This window comes from Eriocheir sinensis, chromosome 20 (genome assembly GCF_024679095.1).
Source record: "Eriocheir sinensis breed Jianghai 21 chromosome 20, ASM2467909v1, whole genome shotgun sequence".
Lineage (NCBI taxonomy): Eukaryota > Metazoa > Arthropoda > Malacostraca > Decapoda > Varunidae > Eriocheir > Eriocheir sinensis.
The window spans coordinates 17,829,045-17,849,044 of NC_066528.1; the positions used below are offsets into that span (position 1 = coordinate 17,829,045).

The 20,000-nt window shown below is 44.4% G+C and overlaps 2 protein-coding genes across 4 annotated transcripts in view; both read right to left on the reverse strand.

The window, feature by feature from the left end:
- LOC127001299 (facilitated trehalose transporter Tret1-2 homolog) overlaps positions 1-15,716 on the reverse strand; it is a 16,099-nt gene extending 383 nt beyond the window's left edge. The window contains exons 1-6 of one of the 3 annotated variants that reach the window (XM_050865703.1): positions 15,518-15,716; positions 12,893-13,065; positions 2,961-3,071; positions 2,740-2,869; positions 1,737-1,919; positions 1-1,482 (exon numbers count right to left, since the gene is read on the reverse strand). The exon at positions 1-1,482 is cut by the window's left edge and continues 383 nt beyond it. In XM_050865703.1, the coding sequence (XP_050721660.1) occupies positions 437-1,482; positions 1,737-1,919; positions 2,740-2,869; positions 2,961-3,071; positions 12,893-13,065; positions 15,518-15,701 (1,827 nt within the window). In that variant the 5' untranslated portion in view covers positions 15,702-15,716 and the 3' untranslated portion in view covers positions 1-436. Of the gene's footprint in view, positions 1,483-1,736; positions 1,920-2,739; positions 2,870-2,960; positions 3,072-12,892; positions 13,066-14,620; positions 14,768-14,855; positions 15,012-15,517 lie in introns of those variants that run through there. The other 2 variants (XM_050865704.1, XM_050865705.1) reach the window with 2 other exon arrangements.
- A 24-nt stretch (positions 15,717-15,740) lies between these two features.
- The window catches only part of LOC127001080 (probable sodium/potassium/calcium exchanger CG1090), a 12,609-nt gene continuing 8,349 nt past the window's right edge, over positions 15,741-20,000 (reverse strand). Inside the window, exon 4 of the mRNA XM_050865252.1 lies at positions 15,741-15,795. Coding sequence (XP_050721209.1) covers positions 15,741-15,795 — 55 coding nt within the window. The remainder of the gene's footprint in view (positions 15,796-20,000) is intronic.

The following is a 20,000-nucleotide window of genomic DNA, read 5'->3' on the forward strand; positions in this document are numbered from 1 at the left end:
CTCAGTCAGGTTTGCATTCAGACAGACGTGTACAAAAGGAAAAAAACATAGAAAACTTAATAGTAAGCAGCATCATGAATACAATTCCGTGCTTATGATATATGTCGGCTTGACGGCACCAAGCCATTACCAAGCCCCCTCGCCAGGCAGTGGTTGAAAAGGACGGTTCCCTAGGGGGAGGGGGGGGTGGCAGTGGGAAAGTATTGCAGCTGATTTGATCTGGAACCATGGATAAGTCGTCCCGAGGCCTCAAAGCAAGATAATAATTGATTATTAATCCCAGCTTGATTACACTTAAGATGAGCATCAACAGAGTTTCGTTCACTTTTTTTCACTCATTCATTCACAAGCCATTCAGCTTACTCAACACTATGACTCATAGTATAGTAATTCTCTTCTATGTGCCTCCCAGAATATTTAAAAAGTATGGCTACCCTTATATTACATTAGGAGTCTTTTCTGAGGCGCCAAAGTTGGTCTGGATCTCGGTGAAGGACCTGCCTCGCGTCTCGGGCAGACAGGAGATCACGAAAATGACTCCACACAGCGAGCACAGGGAGTAAGTGATGAACACGCCGCCCACCCCGATGGCCTCCACGGCAAAGGGGAAGCTCAGACCCACCAGGAACAGGAACAAACTGAAGCAGGAGTTGATGATGCCTGCACCAACGTTCCTCACCTGTGATGGGAGTAACTCCGCCACCATTGTCCATGAAGTGGGACCGACTCCGATCCCGAAGGCCAGAGTGAATACAGAGAGGCACGCAAGGGGCACCCAGCCCAGGTGTGGCGGGAGCCCCTTGCTCGAGCCTGACCACACCCACAGGAACGCCCCAAGGGTGGCCAGGGAAGCTGCCGAAATTGCCATGCAGATAGACAACAAGAGGCGGCGAGGTAGTCGCTCTATCAACGCCCAAGACAGGAAGCAAGGCAAGAAGCGAGCCGCGCCCATCACCACCGCGCACAAGTACGGGTCAAGGCTGGAGCCCGCCATGCGGAACATCATGACGGTGTAGGTGAGGACTGCGTACTGCCCCGTCAGCTCCTTAAAGAGTAAAATTAGAATGCAAAGGATGAGTGGCCTCAGGTAGATGGGTTTCCTGAGCAGCAGCAGTTGTTCCGTCGCGGCAGGCTTGACTATTCTCTCGGTGTAGACGCTGGTCTTGATGTGCTCCAATTCAGGTTTGATGTCGGAGTCATGAGCTCGTAGGCACATGAGGGAGTCCACGACGTCAGCCTCGCGGTCATGCCGCGCCAACCACAGAGGAGACTCCCGCAGGAAGAAGAACAAAATGAGCTGGGGGACGAGGATGATGGCGAAGACGTAGGCGAGTGGCGCGGGAAGAAGAATGAGACCGCCCAGGTAGGTGAGGAAGGCGCCCAGCATCACCATAGCCTCGGACACGCCCATCATGATGCCCCGCCAGCGGACTTGACTCACCTCCACTGGGTAGACCGTGATCACCACCATGTACACCGAGGCTGTAACAGGGAGGGGAGGTGTCACAACACAGCACCGCACCGTAACACACCTGACCACCTCGCCCCATCTAACCTACTCCGTGTGAAGAAAAAAAATGGATAGCAATGACCATGATTTTGGTATATATTTCGACATATCAGAAAGGTTGATAAGTAGCAAATGATGAGTTCAGTTTCTTTGGAAAAGTCGTAACCAGTCAGTACCTTGCCGTATAAGAGACTTTTGCATATCAGAAAGAGGAAGAGATGCTCACCTACGAGGCCTTGAATGATGCGGGCGACGAGGAGGACACTGAAATCCGTCGCCTGGCCTATCATGACCCAGGTGAGGCCGAGGACAGGCGAGCCGATGGCCAGACACAAGCGTACCCCGAGGCGCTCCACCACCACGCCGGCCACTATGCTCATCACCACCGATACCACCATGGGCGTGGATGCTGAAACACAACACTCGCTCACACCATATTTTTACATGGAGTCATGGGCGCGGACGCTAAACCACACACCACACGCACCGCCACATGCTCATACACACCACCATGGGCGTGGACGCTGCGACACAACACTCGTTCTTCACACCTGACACGCTGCATAACGACACATCGTTTCAAAGAAACTTCTTAGTGAGTTGAAATGCCATGATTTTTCTGGAAATCCTCCTCTTCCTATATATATATATATATATATATATATATATATATATATATATATATATATATATATATATATATATATATATATATATATATATATATATATATATATATATATATATATATATATATATATATATATATATATATATATATATATATATATATATATATATATATATATATATATATATATATATATATATATATATAAACATACATACATACATACATACATACATACATACATACATACATTATATTCATATATATATATTCATATCTATCATTCAATCTATTTATAAAGATAGATAGATAGATAGATAGATAGATAGATAGATAGATAGATAGATAGATAGATAGATAGATAGATATATATATATATATATATATATATATATATATATATATATATATATATATATATATATATATATATATATATATATATATATATATATATATATATATATATATATGTACACACACACACACACACACACACACACACACACACACACACACACACACACACACACACTCGCGCCGCGGCCTCGCCTCCAACGTCCTTAGCTGGTCCCCATGACCACTCGGCGGGACTCACCGAACCACGTGGTTTGGGCGGTGGAGAATTTTAAGCCCGCCTCCTCCCAGCGCGTCAGGGAAACGGCGGGGTAGGCGTGGATCATGCCGGTAGAGAGCGCCGCCAGACAGCTTACGAGGGACATGATGCCCTGAAACACCAACACCAGAGTCAGGTCACGCCTAGCGAGGGCACGTATAGCACACACGCGACCTTGTGGCACCTCCGAGGCTGAAGCTCACCTGCCTGTAGAAGGGACTGATGGCTGGCCAGCAGCAGGAGCAGGACCGTGAGCTCTTCATGATCGACGGTACGGTGCCTAGCTCCTCCCTTGCGTCAAGTCCATTCTCAGTCTGAGGCAAATATAACAAGTGCCAACACCTATGATGAGTATCTAAGGACGGGGACAGGCATGCACATACACCTCTGATGGCATATAGGTGTCCTTCTGTTGATTCTACTTCCATCCTCGCTTTGAATATCAATCAATGGATTAAGCAGATGGGTCAGTCAAATATTGCATGACAGCACAATGGCTGCAGTGAACCACTTTCATACCCAAGTGATGGATTGATTAGCCAATACATAGATTTTGAATAGATCAATATTTTAAGAGACGAGCCTCATCTGAATACAGCTCAAACTGGCGAGGAATTTAACCAACTTAATAAGGCAACAATCATACTCCAAACACACTCATTAAATCTTTCATCTGTCAATCCATACGCACATACATTTAATTATATATATATATATATATATATATATATATATATATATATATATATATATATATATATATATATATATATATATATATATATATATATATATATATATATATATATATATATATATATATATATATATATATATATATATATATATATATATATATATATATATATATATATATATATATATATATATATATATATATATATATATATATATATATATATATATATATATATATATATATATATATATATATATATATATATATATATATATATATATATATATATATATATATATATATATTTATATATATATAAAATACGAGTCAATTTTTCTTTATATTACATAGTGATAGTATCAACCTGAGCCCATGATCTCTACTAACCAGAGCAAAATATCGATAATTTTGCTGCATATTATATTCAAGAACAAAAACATTAATGATGGATTATCGTACACAGCGTCCACGCCACAGCTCCTGCCGCGGATACTGGAGACACAGCTCGCCAACGCCCTCTTTCCGCGAGCCCTTGGACCAGTCTCTCGAGACCAAGAGAAGTCTCAATAGACGTTGTTCACTCCAAATGTGTTGTGTTCTATTTTATTTTCTATCATATTCCGTAAAACAATATTTTATCGTAATATCGGCAACACACACAGACCCTCTCGCCCTCCCTCACTCACAGTAAGGCTTCGGAGCATCCAAGAGGACTCTACAGAGACTTCAGATCCAGAAGATTCGCCGAACAACGCCACAGGACAAGAAAAGAAGGAGGAGAAAGTCAGTGGTGATGACTACGACCCAGGGGGATTTAAATGCAAAAACTTGGCACCAAAGAGAGACGTGGCATCTCCTGACACTCCATAAGTGTGTGATTACATTCTGCGAGACCCTAACGCAGAAGGGGACCAGATACCATTCCAATCGAATACAATAAATAGCAATAAATATTAATAGCTAATAAGACATTATGGCATCTCCATGTCTACATTACATACCCCAATAAGCACGAAAAAACATTCCTCAACATTAAAAGTCTTTTTTCTCAAAACGTAGTTTATTGCATTTTCGGCGATAATATTGAAATTACTGAGATTCAAGCAATCAAAATTTGGAAGCTATGTCAGGATAGAGGAATGGTAGAAGGTTTTCCATGGTGCAACATATGAAAAAATGTTTTGTATTTTTTCATGATTTTTTTTTTTTAGGAAAACATTGGTGAAAAAAATGCATTTTTTCCAGCCAAGGCAAAAAAAAAGCAAAAAATGAAACATTGGAGCTTTAGTATTTAATATGATAAGTAAAAGGCCGCAGTCACAATGCTATACTGCGATACGTAATTTCAGTATTATTCACTAAACATTCAGTTCAAACGATCTTTTTTTTTTCAAATGAATCTTTGCGTTAAAACTATTTGGTCAAATTGGATGAAACTTGCAGGTTTTCTTACTTAAACCAATTGAATTCATGTGTAAATTCATCGGGCAGCTACGGTGAAAAAATATTTCAGGCGTCCACTGCCGTAAGTTTTCAAAAAAGGTACATCAATAAAAATGTAAGAAGCTTCAAAATAGAGTGTGTCTTCTAATGATCTAGTCATGTCTTTGAACAACAGTGATGCGAAATTAATGGATAATATATGGCAACACTGGTCGGACTCAACGTGCAAGTGTTCGGAGCAATGCTCTTACTCATTAATAGCCATTCTACTTTTTTAAAAATATATTCATGTTATTTTTATTCAGTTTTACTGTTTTTACCTATATTTTATGGTCATTACCTTTTTGAGTTTAGCTTACAATGATTGAATTGTCTTAATATTTGCTGTATTATTTTTATATTGTTAGGGATGCTGTTTTGTGTGGTCTTACGGGTTTATATGTTTTTACTACTAAATTTATTTATAATATAGTTGTATATGGCACTCTTTTTTGCTGAAATAAAGATTATTATTGTTATTATTATTATTATTATTAGTAGTAGTAGTAGTAGTAGTAGTAGTAATAGTAGTAGTAGTAGTTGTAGTATTGACGTGACATTCCTTGCTTATGAGTGCGCACATGTGATGAAAATGTTACCTCTTACATTTAAAACCACATGAAAGCAAAATGTAATAATACGTCTAGTCCAGTTTAAACCAGTTAAGGCTTGTAGGAAGCAGCAGCTAATAACTTGAATGTGGGTCGTGAGGCAACAAGGACAGCAGTGCGTTGCCTGACGGAACCAAGAATTTGAGGGACAAGGTCAAAGGCAGAAAAAAAAATAATGATACAAACAGTTTTTGTGTCACTTAGTAGGGATTCGTGTGTGTGTGTGTGTGTGTGTGTGTGTGTGTGTGTGTGTGTTTGGTAGTGGTTTTGTCCTTGCCGTTTGTTTTTCTTGATTAAGCCGAGTTTTAATGATTTCCTTGATCCTTCAATAAAGCCTCGCTCTGCAGTCATGTCACCCACCATGTTATTATCTTCAAGCACCAGGGCCACAGAGCCACCCGGCCCCTACGACTAACCGAAATTACCCTTGCATCCTCTCCCGCCCCCCGCCCAGCCCCCATCACCAACACCAGACTCTTTTCTCTTGACAATGACATCAAATAACGCCGCCTCCCAAAGTCCCAAGCGTCCCTTAACCCAGAACTCCTCTACAGCTTTCCACAATCTGCCCGCGACCAGTTTGTAAATCGCTAATAAGTCCCTTTGCACACGCCTTTACTAACTTAAGCAATCACAAGTAAACTGTAACACACACACACACACACACACACACACACACACACACACACGTCACGACAGACAAATTTGCAGTCATGAGCACCTTCCACCTTCTCTCTTCCCTCTTTTCATGTGGAGCGAGAATAGGAAGTCGCCTTTAAAACCCAAACAACATGATCTTCACGCCCTTCACACCCTAAATAATTACTACAGAACAACCGTCTTCCCTCTCCCCTTTCCCCTTCCCCCTAACCCACCCCTTGAACCCTGTCATAATAGAGGGAAGCTGAGATTTTTTTTCTGCCTTTCTTTTTCTTTTTGAGGGGGTGAATGCTTTGTGATATATAGATAAAAATGTGTGGACTATAGGTTATTCTGCCCCCACCAACACCCCCGCCCCCGCCCCCACTGTTCGAAAGGTTACAATGTGCACCCCTTCGCATCGGGTCCCATTCCTCGTCTCTCAAGTCCCCCCAAACGGCGTCAACGGACACTGGCTTAATCCGGCTGTAGCTGAACCCGCACGACTACTTCGTAATAACACTCTCTGGTCATAATTTCAGGTTCACCCGACGGAGGCTGCGGGAGAATGGGAACAAGGGCGAGTGGGAGGGAGTGAGGGAGGGAATGAGTCAGGAAGTAGAGGATGGAAGAATGCGGAAGGGTAAGGGAGGAAAGGGTGAGAGGGAGGATGTAGGAGATCTAGGGAAATGCGGGAGGAAGGCTGGGATAGGAGGAGTGAGTGCGGGAGAGTGAGTGAGGAAGGGAAGGATGACAAGGATACCACCACTTGCCGATGTCCGCCCACTTCACACCCAGCACCACCATCACCTGCTTCCCTCTCTCCGCGGCCCTACTTTCCTCCTGTTCGCCGATCTCTACGCACCTTCCCAATGATCAGGGGTCGTATTCTTAAGCATTTCGGCGGCCAAGCAAACATATTTGACTCAGGCTTTCCTAGGCGGTTTGGGCATTTCCATGGGTAGCTTTGTGGCATTTCTTGTAGTTTGACTCTTCTTCGTTACCGTGAACCTAAAAACACACTCATTAGAGCTCTATTGATCTTTGCGACCCTTGGAAATAGTTGATGTGAGAATACTGACCCAGTGCTGCTATCAAGACAATAATAACAACTCGAGGGAGGGAAAATATTGAGCTGAGTTGTTATACTGAAATAGTTAAGAAAGACTGCAGAGATTTTTTTCATGATTTCAATTTGATGACAGATTGTTCTTAATTCTTAGCTCAGTTTTCCACAGTAGTCGGTTTCCCTCTGACGTGAGTACTAAATGGAATGACGCGTACAAAATAGGGTGGCTCCGAAACTCTGTGGCATCATCATCATCATCATTATTATCATCATCAAAGCCATAATTAATCTACTACAGGACTTACTGGCAACCAAGAAATCTTAAGTCAAGGCAGACAGACACACGGAAATCAGATGGAAAGACTAAATTGAAACCTTTACCGGAGCTTAATGGCGTAAACTTACATGAGAGCAGTGGAGGACGTTGGGAAAGACATTTATCCTGCAGGTGCCTTTAAATGGATGAAAGGAGCGAATAATCTTAACTCATGCATAGTTTGTCTTCCCATCTCGCGTAGTCTATCAGGCATGTGCTCAGAAGCCAAGGAAAAGGAGAAAGAGAGAAAACACACAAGCTCGGACATATAACTAGTCTTCCGAGCTCTCATGTACATCCCCTTATCTGTCTGATGTTAGAAAAGAGATACTATAAACTCTCTGCCTGGCCAATATCAACAACTCCTGACTCGCAGGTGGCTATCATTGTATTACGATAAGATAGACAAATCGTTTTCCTAATGACTTTACCTTTCTGTCTTTTTTTTTTTTTTACAGCACAGAAAGCAACTCAAGGGCAACAAAAAGAAATTGTAGAAAAAAAGCCCGCTAACTGTTGCTCCCGCAAAGTGAAAAGTATAAAGTGGCCAAAAGAGAGGTCAATTACGGATGGAGAGGTGCCTTGATACAATCTTCTTGAAAGAGGTCAAGTCATAGTTAGGAGGAAATACAGACGAAGGAAGGCTGTTCCAGTGTTTACCAGTGAAGGGGATGAAAGAATGAAGATGCTGGTTAAGTCTTGCATAAGGGGTTTGGGCAGTATAGGGATGAGCTTGAGTTGAAAGTCGTGTGCGCCGGGGCCACGGGAGGGGGGGGAGGCATGCAGTTAGCAAGTTCAGAAGAGCAGTCAGCATGAAAATATCGATAGAAGATAGAAAGAGATGCAACGTGGCGGCGGAATTTAAGAGGTAGAAGACTGGCAGTAAGAGGAAGAGAGCTGATGAGGCAATTCTACTCTGTCCAAGAGAGCTGCGTGAGTGGAGCCCCCCCCACACGTGAGATGCATATTTCATACGAGGACAGACAAGGACCGTTATATATGGGAAGCAACTGTGCGGGGGAGAAGAACTGGCGGAGACGATACAGAACGCCCAACCTCGAGGAAGCTGATTTAGTAAGAGAAGAGATGTGAAGTTTCCAGTTGAGATTTTGAGCTAAGGATAGACCAAGGATGTTTAGTGTAGAAGAAGGTGACAGCTGAGTGTTGTCGACGAACAGGGGATAGATATTTGGAAGATTGTGTTGAGTGGATAGGCGGAAAAATTGAGTTTTTGAGGCATTGAAGGACACAAGGGTCCTTTTACCCCAATCGGAAATGATAGCAAGGTCTGAGGTTAAGCGTTCTGCAGCCTCCACTCTGGAGTCTTGCAATTTCTGTTGAGAGGGTCTTCTGTTGAAAGAAGTTGAATAATGCAGAGTGGAGTCGTCAGCGTATGTTTGGATAGGACAGTTTGTTATGGAAAGATCATTGATGAATAACAGGAAGAGAGTGGGTGATAGGACAGAGCCCTGTGGGACATCAATGTTGATAGGTTTAGGGGAAGAACAGTGACCATCTACCACAGCAGAGATAGAACGGCCGGAAAGGAAGCTGGAGATAAAGGAACAGAGAGAAGGATAGAATCCAAAAGAGGGCAAGTTTAGAAAGCAAAGAGTTGTGTCAGACTCTTTCGAAAGCTTTCGATATGTCTAGCGCAGCTGAGAAAGTTTTACCGAAACAGCTAAGAGAGGATGACCAAGAGTCAGTTAAGAGAGCAAGAAGATCGCAAGTAGAACGCCCCTTGCGGAACCTATTCTGGCAATCAGATAGGTCAGTGGAAAGGTGCTTTTGAATCTTTCGGTTAAAGATTGATTCAAAAGCTTTAGATATACAGGAAAGTAAAGCTATAGGGCGGTAATTTGAGGGATTGGAACGGTCACCCTTCTTAGGCACAGGCTGTATGAAGGCTTACTTCCAGCAGGAAGGAAAGGTAGATGTTGATAGGCTGAGGCGAATGAGTTTGACGAGGCAGGGTGTCTGGCGTTAGTGTGTTTCTCTTCCGGCAAAAAGAAATAGTGTCAACTCTCTGCCTGGCCAATATCAACAACCCTTGACTCGCAGGTGCCTGTAAGTTGATCACGATGAATTAGACAAGGCCTTTCCCATTGCCTTTACTTTTCCGTCTTATGTTAGGGTGTTTCTCTCCCGGCAAAAAGAAATACTATCAACTCTCTGGCTAGTGAATATTAACTATTTATACTCCACTTTAGGATGCTTTTAAGTGGCATCAGATCAGAACACTTGTGCGGACCAATCACGCGCACTTAATACCTTTCCTTGGCATCTTAGGAATAATTAATATGCTTTACGAGAACACCTTTTTTTCTTTGACATTTTCACCACCAATTTGCGCACATTTCCAAGGAGTCCCTATAATTTATATGAAGACGCCTCTGAAAATGTATATGTATAACCACTGGGTATGAGTGGTTATGTATCGTTAGTTTTTAGAGTACGGTGTTCTGGCATTCCCTGTTTGGTTGTTTGGTTGTGTGTTTGTCTCGTTCGCTATTGGTCTGTTTTGTGTAGCGTGAATAAAAGAACACTAAGTAATTTATATATGACCACTCGACTAAGTAATTTATATATGACCACTCGACTAAGTAATTTATATATGACCACTCGACTAAGTAATTTATATATGACCACTCGACTAAGTAATTTATATATGACCACTCGACTAAGTAATTTATATATGACCACTCGACTAAGTAATTTATATATGACCACTCGACTAAGTAATTTATATATGACCACTCGACTAGGTAATTTATATATGACCACTCGACTAAGTAATTTATATATGACCACTCGACTAAGTAATTTATATATGACCACTCGACTAAGTAATTTATATATGTGACCACTCGGTTTCGGATCCTCTGTATCATTATTATTATTATTATTATTATTATTATTATTATTATTATTATTATTATTATTATTATTACTATTATTATTATTATTATTGAAAGTATTAGGTGAAACAGGCAAGTAACGTGAGCACTGCGGGAAGAAAATGACAAAAATTCTTGGGTGAAGCGGAGGGACGTGTTGCTACCTCCTCTTGGCACTATCTTTGGCAGGAGGGGCGGCGCGGGGTGAGTGGCCTCCATCAGTGGACAGGACGAGGAGAGAGGAAAAATGTGCGTAGGAGAGGCATTACACAACAACACTCGCAAGTTGTAGTCGTTGCACTGCTGCCAAGGATAAAGGCCACCGTTTAGCTCCTGCATTTGATTATCATTCACTGACTAACATACCACACACCCCATCGCCCTTGCTCGAGGAGGGACAGTAATCACTCCGGTCAGCGAAAAAAAATTATAGTGGTCTCAGCGCGACTAGAACCTCAGTCTGTCAGGTGAGAGGCGCTATTGAGCGGTGTGTGTGTGTGTGTGTGTGTGTGTGTGTGTGTGTGTGTGTGCAGTACCCCTGACAAAAGTGCCTACACTATAACGCAAAACACACGGCATTATGCAAGTGTCTGGTACTGATGCAACACCACCCACCCCGCTTCTGCTCCCACAGATGAACCCCCGTGCGTCCCCCGCCTCACCGACACCACGCAATGACGCCACTTCCTCTTACCCACACTCTGTCTGAACTGTTTCCCAAGTGACATCAGGCAGCAACACCGTCCCAGACCTTACCCGCAAGGACGGCCAGTTCATACAAATGGATGAATATAAATAAATACATATGAACTTAGATGAAGAGGTAGATAAATGAATAAGCAGATAAATACAGATACTCGTAGATAGTTAGAATGAGAGACATATGTTTAAGTGAAGATACAGATAGATGGTTATATGGATAAATAGCGGCAACTGAGCGAGATGTGGGAGTAGGAGACAAGAAGAGTGGAGAGAAATTACATGTAGCAGAAGAGATTAGGGCAGAGATGTACGATTAGACTTAGCGCGTAACTGAGCCGTGGATAACATGCGAAACACGGAGATGTTGCCCCCTTCTCACTCTGTCTGACCAGCGCTGTGCTAACCAACGTGGAGATGAGTCCATACTTAGGCTGGGAGTGAGGAAGGAGGGGGGGGGGGGGTCATGAAGCTCGTTCGCACACCTCGCCAATGTCTGACAGCTTTTGTTTGTAGCGGCGACGCGAGTGGTGCTAAACAACGTGCATGTTACCCTTTCATCCAAACATTGAGACCGGCAAAGTGAAACATCCGAAGAAGGGTAAAGTGAAACAGGCCTGAGAAGAGACCGCCATTTGCTTATATCAGGGGCTAAGGCTGCGCTTACACCATTAGAACTAAATTTGATTTTGTCTTTAGGTTTCCTACTCTTAATTATGTCCTTTAATGAGTAGAGGCGTAATGTGGGCTTTTTCCCACCTTGTTCTGTCCTCGACCAGTCTTCTATACTGGAAAAAGGAGTCGTCGATTCGATTCTAAGCGAGTCTTAACTATCTGACTCGCCGTTCAGGACTCTTAATGTGTGTACGTGGCCTTACTTTGTCGGAACTCTAACTGACGACGCTCCTAGTGTGAACGGTGTGCGGAAGAGCCCATACACAATAATGTCCCTTTGAATGGCGAGTCATACTATAATATAATAACGTCGACTCGCTGTCCTTCCACTTGATGCAACTTTTTATGATGTAAACATTGCCTATAACTCTGCCCATGCACCAAGATATACAAGAGTAGTTAACTCTACATATGAAGTTTCTAGAACTTGCTCTTGCGTGAGAAGTATGTCATACATTTTCATTATGAAGGGAGGATGAGGACGGAGGCGCATAAAAAAGAAACGTAAAAAGCAGCGTCCTCTACCGAGATGTAGGACAAACCTTGGGTCAAACACTCCCCCCGGGTGGACCCGTGGGGAGCCCGGCCATACCCAGACACCCAGGCTTGACGTGCATCACTCACGAGGTCATGGTGTCATCATTGTGTTACCAAATTCGGCTGATGAGTGTGCGGTAAAAAAAAAATTCACAACACAAACAAATAAACATGCAGAAGAAAAAAACGAACCGACACATTAGTTGATATATAAATACAAACTAAAAGAGAAGGATACACTGACGCCTGGCCAAGAAACAAATGCAGAGTGACTGACATTTAAACTCAGACTGGTTGATGAAGACACCGGGTTTATCTGGATGACGAGTCTCTAATGGTTCTTACGCACAACTCTGAGTGTTATACTTTGCTACCCTTCACATCAATGACATCCTCGCCCCCCTCCCCCGCGTTCCTCACACCCCGCGTCCCGCCGTGGTTGCAATAGACCTGTCTCCAGGGTGCATCCGAGCGCCTACCGAGGGTGACAGTGGTGAAGGTGGACAGTACCTTAGCGTGCGTCGGTGTGGGCGTGGTGAGCCTGATCCGCTGCTCCTCCGTCGGGCCTCCGTTGACGTCCGAGTGTTCAGGTTGGGTCGTCGCTTGCTCCATCGGGCCCAGCTCCATCGCCCGGGGGTCCTCCGCCGTGCTTGTTTTCTTGTCCGTCATAATGGACCGTCTCGCTGCAGGACACACAAAGGAACGCCTTCATACATCATTTTTTCAGAGACATTAAGCTAAAGTTTGGATACGCAGTAATGCTAAAATAACATTAGCAAAAGAAATGAACAGGGAAGATTAAAAAGCATGAATGAATAATAAATGCATAATGAATACGAAAGCAAACAGGCTGGTAGGCAGACTGTAAACACCGATAAGCACAGAAATGGGAAAGGGACATCTCAGAAAGACGACTTGCCAGATTACCGAACATCATTGCTACAGATAAACAGAACACGATTATTTCATTAACATATTCTTCTATTCATGGTGGTCTAGTGATCCCAATTCAGATCTAGATTTCCACTGCGCCACACTCCAACCCAGACTATTGAATCATCGCCCGACCGTGACCCGCCAAGAGATAAGGGGAGGTCCAGCAACCGGCTTGTAGGGGCGGGGATAAATATTTTGATATGAAGGATGCGTTTCTTTGTCTCCTCTCTCAACATAATAAGTTCTGCAACAAAATCTATAGTACAACAAAAATTCACGGGAGGAAATACAGTACAGTACACTAAATTTCTTACAAGTAGAGGGATTAAGGCAGGGTTGCGTGATAGCCTAGACGCGGGAGAGCCTCGTCTTCGTGTATTTCATTCGGAGAGATTTGTTTTAGGAAGAGGCAGCCTAGACTGCACCTTTTTTACCCAAGATCCGCTGCTCGTATAAACAAAGAGGACAGGAGGACCCACCACTCCGAGATAATCTAGTCCTAGGTTTAGATCGGGGGGAGAGATAAGGGTCTGTTTAAGTGGCTGACCAGCGTGAAAGCAACGGGACGATCTTTACCGGGTGTCAACAAGGGGGCGACGACAACAATGGGAAACCAGTGGAGGCGACGACGACCACAGTAAGACACGACGGAGAGGGGGGCAAGACGACCACGGGGAGAAACGACGGGAGGGGGCAAGACGACCACGGGGAGACACGACGGGAGGGGGCAAGACGACCACGGAAGACACGACGAGAAGGGGGCAAGACGACCACGGGGAGACACGACGGGGAGTGTGGGGGAGACGACCACGGGGAGACACGACGGGGAGGGGGGCAAGACGACCACGGGAAGACACGACGGGGAGGGGGGCAAGACGACCACGGGGAGACCCGCCGGGGAGTGTGGGGGAGACGACCACGGGAGACACGACAGGGGGGGGCAAGACGACCACGGGGAGATACAACGGGAGTGTGGGGAGACGACCACGGGGAGACACGACGGGAGGGGGCAAGACGACCACGGGGAGAAACAACGGGGAGTGGGGGAGACGACCACGGGGAGACACGACGGGGAGGGGGGCAAGACGACCACGGGGAGACACGCCGGGGAGGGGGGGAGACGACCTCAGTGAGACACGAGTCTGAAGACAACCGCGGAAAAACTACGAAAGGCAACAACGACTACGTAGAGACACAGGGAAGGGGTTGGGGGAGGGGGTCGACGACTACCACGGGGCAACACAACGAAGCAGGTAACAACGTGAGCGTGCGCCACCTGGGCCTCGCCACACACAGCCTCACCTTCCCGGCCCCGCGTTTCAGCACCGTCTGTGGTGATGCGGCGGAGCCTTCCCGCCGTCTAGATTGAAGGCTACGTGACGGAAGATGCCGCGTCGCCAGTCCTAACCTAACTTTCCCTGAGCATCACATAAAGGCAACAACTGTCACCCTTATCTATCAACTTTGTCGACGTAACATTGATACGTGAACCTCAGAAGATAGCCCCACTACCCTGAACCTAACACTCTGGTCTCACCTTCCCCAAGGCCAGTAGGGCGCCGCTGCAAAGCTCCGAGCCCAGAGGCGAGGAGTGTGTAGGCCACAAGCTGGTGCTCCCACCAACTACTGTCTCGTCTCGTGAGCGGTCTCTATATATGAAAGGCAGCCAGTGCGTACCTAGGTAGCAACAAGTGTCTCCAATGTTTCTTAATCTAGGGTACGTGTACCTAAACGGTACGCGAAGGAGTTTTTTGAAGTAAGAAACAGTTCTGAAAATACTGGCGTCGTCAAGCTATAGTAGTGAAAGCATGTTGAATGTTGGCACCCGGGGCGGTAACATGTGCTTGGTGGTGAACGGACCCCAAATGAACGACGTCCTCGGCTGGTGACGGGTACAGGCAGATCAGCATTCGGCCCCAAGCAAAGGGTTAACGAGGCTCAAGAGAACTGTTGAATAAATCCCTGTTTTGAACTGCATTTGTATACGGTTGGAAATAAATAAAATATATTATCCATTTAGTACTCAACGAGGGAGTAAACAAGTAAAAGGCAGGAAGCACAGAATACAAGAGCGATATGGAGAGAGACCGGTGGCCATTGAACTCTCTCATCGCACTGTCTCACCCCACCAAATAGAAAGGTACAGACACTAAATACACGACCTAGTTTCCAGAGATGAACAGTGTCGTTGTCCCGTACCTTCACAGTAGTTACCGACCGCCATGGCGTTGCCTGTGACACAATGACTTCCTGAGTCGTGAGTGCAGCGAGCGTGGCAGCGGGGCTGGACTGTGGCACCCGGGGCGGTAATATGTGCTTGGTGGTGAACGGACGCCAACTGAACGACGTCCTCGGCTGGTGACGGGTATAGGCAGATCAACATTCCCGGATGGGGGCAAAGCGGCTCCACGTCACAGCCCAGCTATTCATGATGAACTTCCTGGCGAGGGTTCGTGCGGCGAGGACAAGGAGATGTACTGGTGCAAGCCGAGGGGGTCATATGTATTTATGGGTTTCTTGATAGCATTTGCTCGAAGCATAAAATTATGTTTAAGAACAACTTTCTTTCAAAAGGCAGGAGACAATTGTTCAAGGCTACATTATCTAAGCCACAGACATTCCATCTGTGAAAGGCTCGCCCTGGCACTGATCACGTGTGTGCCTGTTCACGTGCATGAGGGGCAGGGTACGCAAGACAGGTGACAGGTCACGTGACTGTCATCTGGCCCGGTGAACTTATGATGAGCAAGGACGAGCTTCCTGTCAGGTGTGGCCGACAATCAGGCACCACTCAGCAGCCCTACACAGATGCCCCTCAGACACATCTGTACCTCGCCCACCTGTCCGTCCTGCCGCTGCTACAACACGCACCGGCCCAGCGCACAACGCCTTGGCCTTTGCAAGGTGACAAAACATGACGCACACGCAGGCACACGCACACGCAAGCCCATAAACACACACACACACACACACACACACACACACACACACACACACACACACACACAGGTATAGGAGGCGCGCGCGTTTAGTGGAGAAGCTGTGAGTTGACGGAGAATTGAGCGTAGATATCCTGGATGGTTATACCGAGTTGAGACAGTGAAGGACAGTAAGTTCATCCCTGTCCCATTCAGAAAACAATAAAGTCAAAATTTAAGTGATAAGTAATTTCTTGTTGAGTTGTTGAGCCTTAATTAGTTGTCCGCTCACATTTCCCTTACGTCCTTACTGTTCTTCTTCTTCTCTAGCTCTCCTTCTTCCTTTTTATCTCCTTTGACCTTATCATCCTTTCATTTCTTCGTTCTTATCATGGAACTAGCCTTTGTTTCTCTCACCTTATTCACACAGGTACAATTGTTATTCACACAGGTACGAACGACGTCACCACGACCCGGTCTGAGGAACTCCTGGAGAAGTACCGTAGGCTCATCCAGCAGTATAAGACTAAATCCCCTAACATTTTGATTTCAGGAGTTCTACCACGGACTTGGGCGGAGAGCGACTTTTTCAGTAAGGCCTTCAGCCTAAACAACCGCTTACAGACTCTTTGTAGGGAGCTTGACGTGGAGTTCCTAAACGCATGGGACAATTTCTATGGACAAAATGAGCTCTTTCACAGGGACGGATTGCACCTTTCTCCCATCGGGGCAGCCAGACTCGGAAGGCTCCTCAACGAAGCATTGCGTGTCATCCGAACAAAAAACGAGTCACGGCCACGTCCCTCCACCCCGCCCGTGTAAATAGACGCCGTGCATCACAACAAACCCGTAACCGTGATCCCGCAAGTACCACCACCTCTATTACCAAGCCTCTAGATAACTTAAAAATCATTAGTTTCAATGCGCGTAGCCTAAGAAACAAATTTGATGAACTGAGATGTCTTGCTTTAACAGAAAATTTTGACATAATTGCTATAACCGAAACATTTATCGACACCACAAATATTGATTTAAGTTCCGAATACAACATAGATGGCTACAGACTCTTCAACAAAGATCGTGTAAACCGTAGAGGCGGTGGCGTCGCCCTTTATGTCAAAAAGCTATTTGCAACCCACTGACAAAACACTGGGAAACAGTAACGTTGAACATTTGTGGTTGCGTGTTAACATTGCAAAAGTAAATTTAAATATATCTGTCACCTACAGACCTCCTGGGCAATCACTGATGACGACCTTGAAATGTACAGCGTCTTAAGGCAGTCACTTAATAACAGCGACTCACTGATATTAGGAGACTTTAACCTCCCCATATCGACTGGGCGACACTGTCAGGTACAGAAGGCGAGTCACATAGAATGATCGAATTTCTAGAAGAAAATTATCTAAGCCAAATGGTTTCTGAGCCAACTCGACAAAATAATATACTCGACCTTGTTATAACAACCCAAGATAACCTAGTCAGTAGTGTCACGGTAGGAGAACACCTCGGTTCTTGCGATCATAAATCAGTGCGCGTCGACATTAAAGCTCAATCATCAGTGACTGAAAATAAAGTAAAGGTGCCCAATTTCAAAAGAGCTAACTTCGTAGAAACTGACAAAAACTAACAGAAATACAACTATCAGATGACGGCAACGTAGAGGAAGCCTGGCTGTTTTAAAAATCACTTACTCACTCAGCAGAACACATTCGTCCCCTTGTGCGAGAAGCGAATTAACACTAATAAAAGCCCACCGTGGTTTAATAGCGAAATTAAACAATCAGTCAATGAGAGAAAATTGTTTTACAGGTTAAAGAAAGAACAAAGCACGCCCGAAAACATTAGACTTTATAATGATGCCAGGCGACGAGTAAAAAAAGACTAGTAGGTCAGGCAAAGCGTAGATACGAAGAAAATATTGCAGCCAACTGTAAAAATAATCCGAAATCTTTCTTCAGTTACATAAACAACAGAAAGGCGATCAAAAGTGGTATTGGACCTTTAACAAACAGCGACGGTGCACTAGTGACTGACAGCCAACACATTGCAAACCTCTTAAACAATTACTTTTCCTCGGTGTCTAATACTAACAGTCTTCCTCTCGCTACCACCAACACCAGTACTATTGTAAATCTCGAGCATGCATTGCCTAATTTTGAAATAACAACCGATGAAGTCCTTAAAGCTCTCCATTCACTTAAAACAAATAAAAGTCCTGGACCTGACAAAGTATATCCAACTCTGCTGAAAGAAACAAAGAGCGAAATACTCTCCTCCCTCACAACCGTATTCAATATGTCCTTGCGACAAGGCATCGTCCCTTCAGATTGGAAAAAGGCTAACGTGACACCGATTTTCAAGAAATGAGACAAAACAGTACCAGGTAATTACAGGCCCATTATTCTAACTTCGGTTGTAGGTAAGATAATTGAGTTAATAATTAGAGACTATATTTTGAATTACCTTGAAAGCCACTCATTGATTGGGGACTCACAACATGGCTTCCGAAACAAAAGATCCTGCCTATCAAACCTATTAACCTTTTTATAACGACCTCTTCACTGTTTATGACGTAACCAAATCACTGGACGTAGTCTATCTTGATTTCCAGAAAGCGTTTGATAAAGTCCCGCATCATAAATTACTTACAAATTAAAGCAAATAGGTATTGACGGTCAAGTCAACCAATGGATCGCGAATTGGTTGAGCAACAGACAACAAAGAGTAGTGATCGACGGATTTAACTCAGAGTGGGCGCCTGTCACCAGTGGCGTCCTCAGGGCTCGGTCCTTGGCCCAGTGCTCTTCATTATTTACATCAACGACGTGGATGTTGGACTCAATAACCGCATTAGTAAATTTGCAGACGACACAAAGATTGGCAACTCGGTTCTCACTGACGAAGACAGGCAAAGCCTCCAAGAGGATTGGCACAAAATTTCAGCTTGGTCAGATAGATGGAGATGCCCTTAACGTAGACAAGTGCCAGGTCCTTCAAGTTGAACGAGGAATAAGAAGTTCGAATACGAAATGCGCTGCGTTAAACTCAAAAGCGTTCAATGCGTAAAAGAATTTGGGGTCAAAATCGCGTCAAAACTCAAATTCTCACAGCAATGCATCGATGCAGCAAATAAATCGAACAGAATTTTGGGCTTCATTAAAAGAAACTTTGTATTAAAGAATAAAGATGTAATACTCCTGCTCTACAACAGTTTAGTCAGACCCCACTTGGAATATGCGGTACAGTTTTGGTCTCCCACCATGCAAAGGATATTGCTAAATTAGAAGGTGTTCAGCGTCGGGCAACGAAAATGATCCCTTCCTTGCGCAACAAATCCTACGAAGAAAGGCTTTCACCCTTAACATGTTCTCTTGAGAAACGTCGCCTGGAGGAAAACTGATCGAATGTTTTAAAATACTTAATGGTTTCACGAATGTAGACAGATCAACATTGTTTATGATCGATGACACTTTGCGCACGAGGAACAATGGCGTAAACTCAGATGTAGACAAGTAAATTCAGACTGCACCAAATTTTTCTTCACCAACGTTAGAAAAGGAGAATGGAATAAGCTTCCACCGTCAGTGGTCCAGTGTAACACGATTGACTCCTTCAAAATAAGCTCGACCGTCACTTCCTTCAACTTAATATCAACTAGAGTAGAAATGCAACGTTTTGGAGTCTTCTGATTAATGTAAAATCACTTTAGGTTTAAGGACAGACCACCAAGTCTGACCATGGGGTCTGTGTGGTCTGATTTT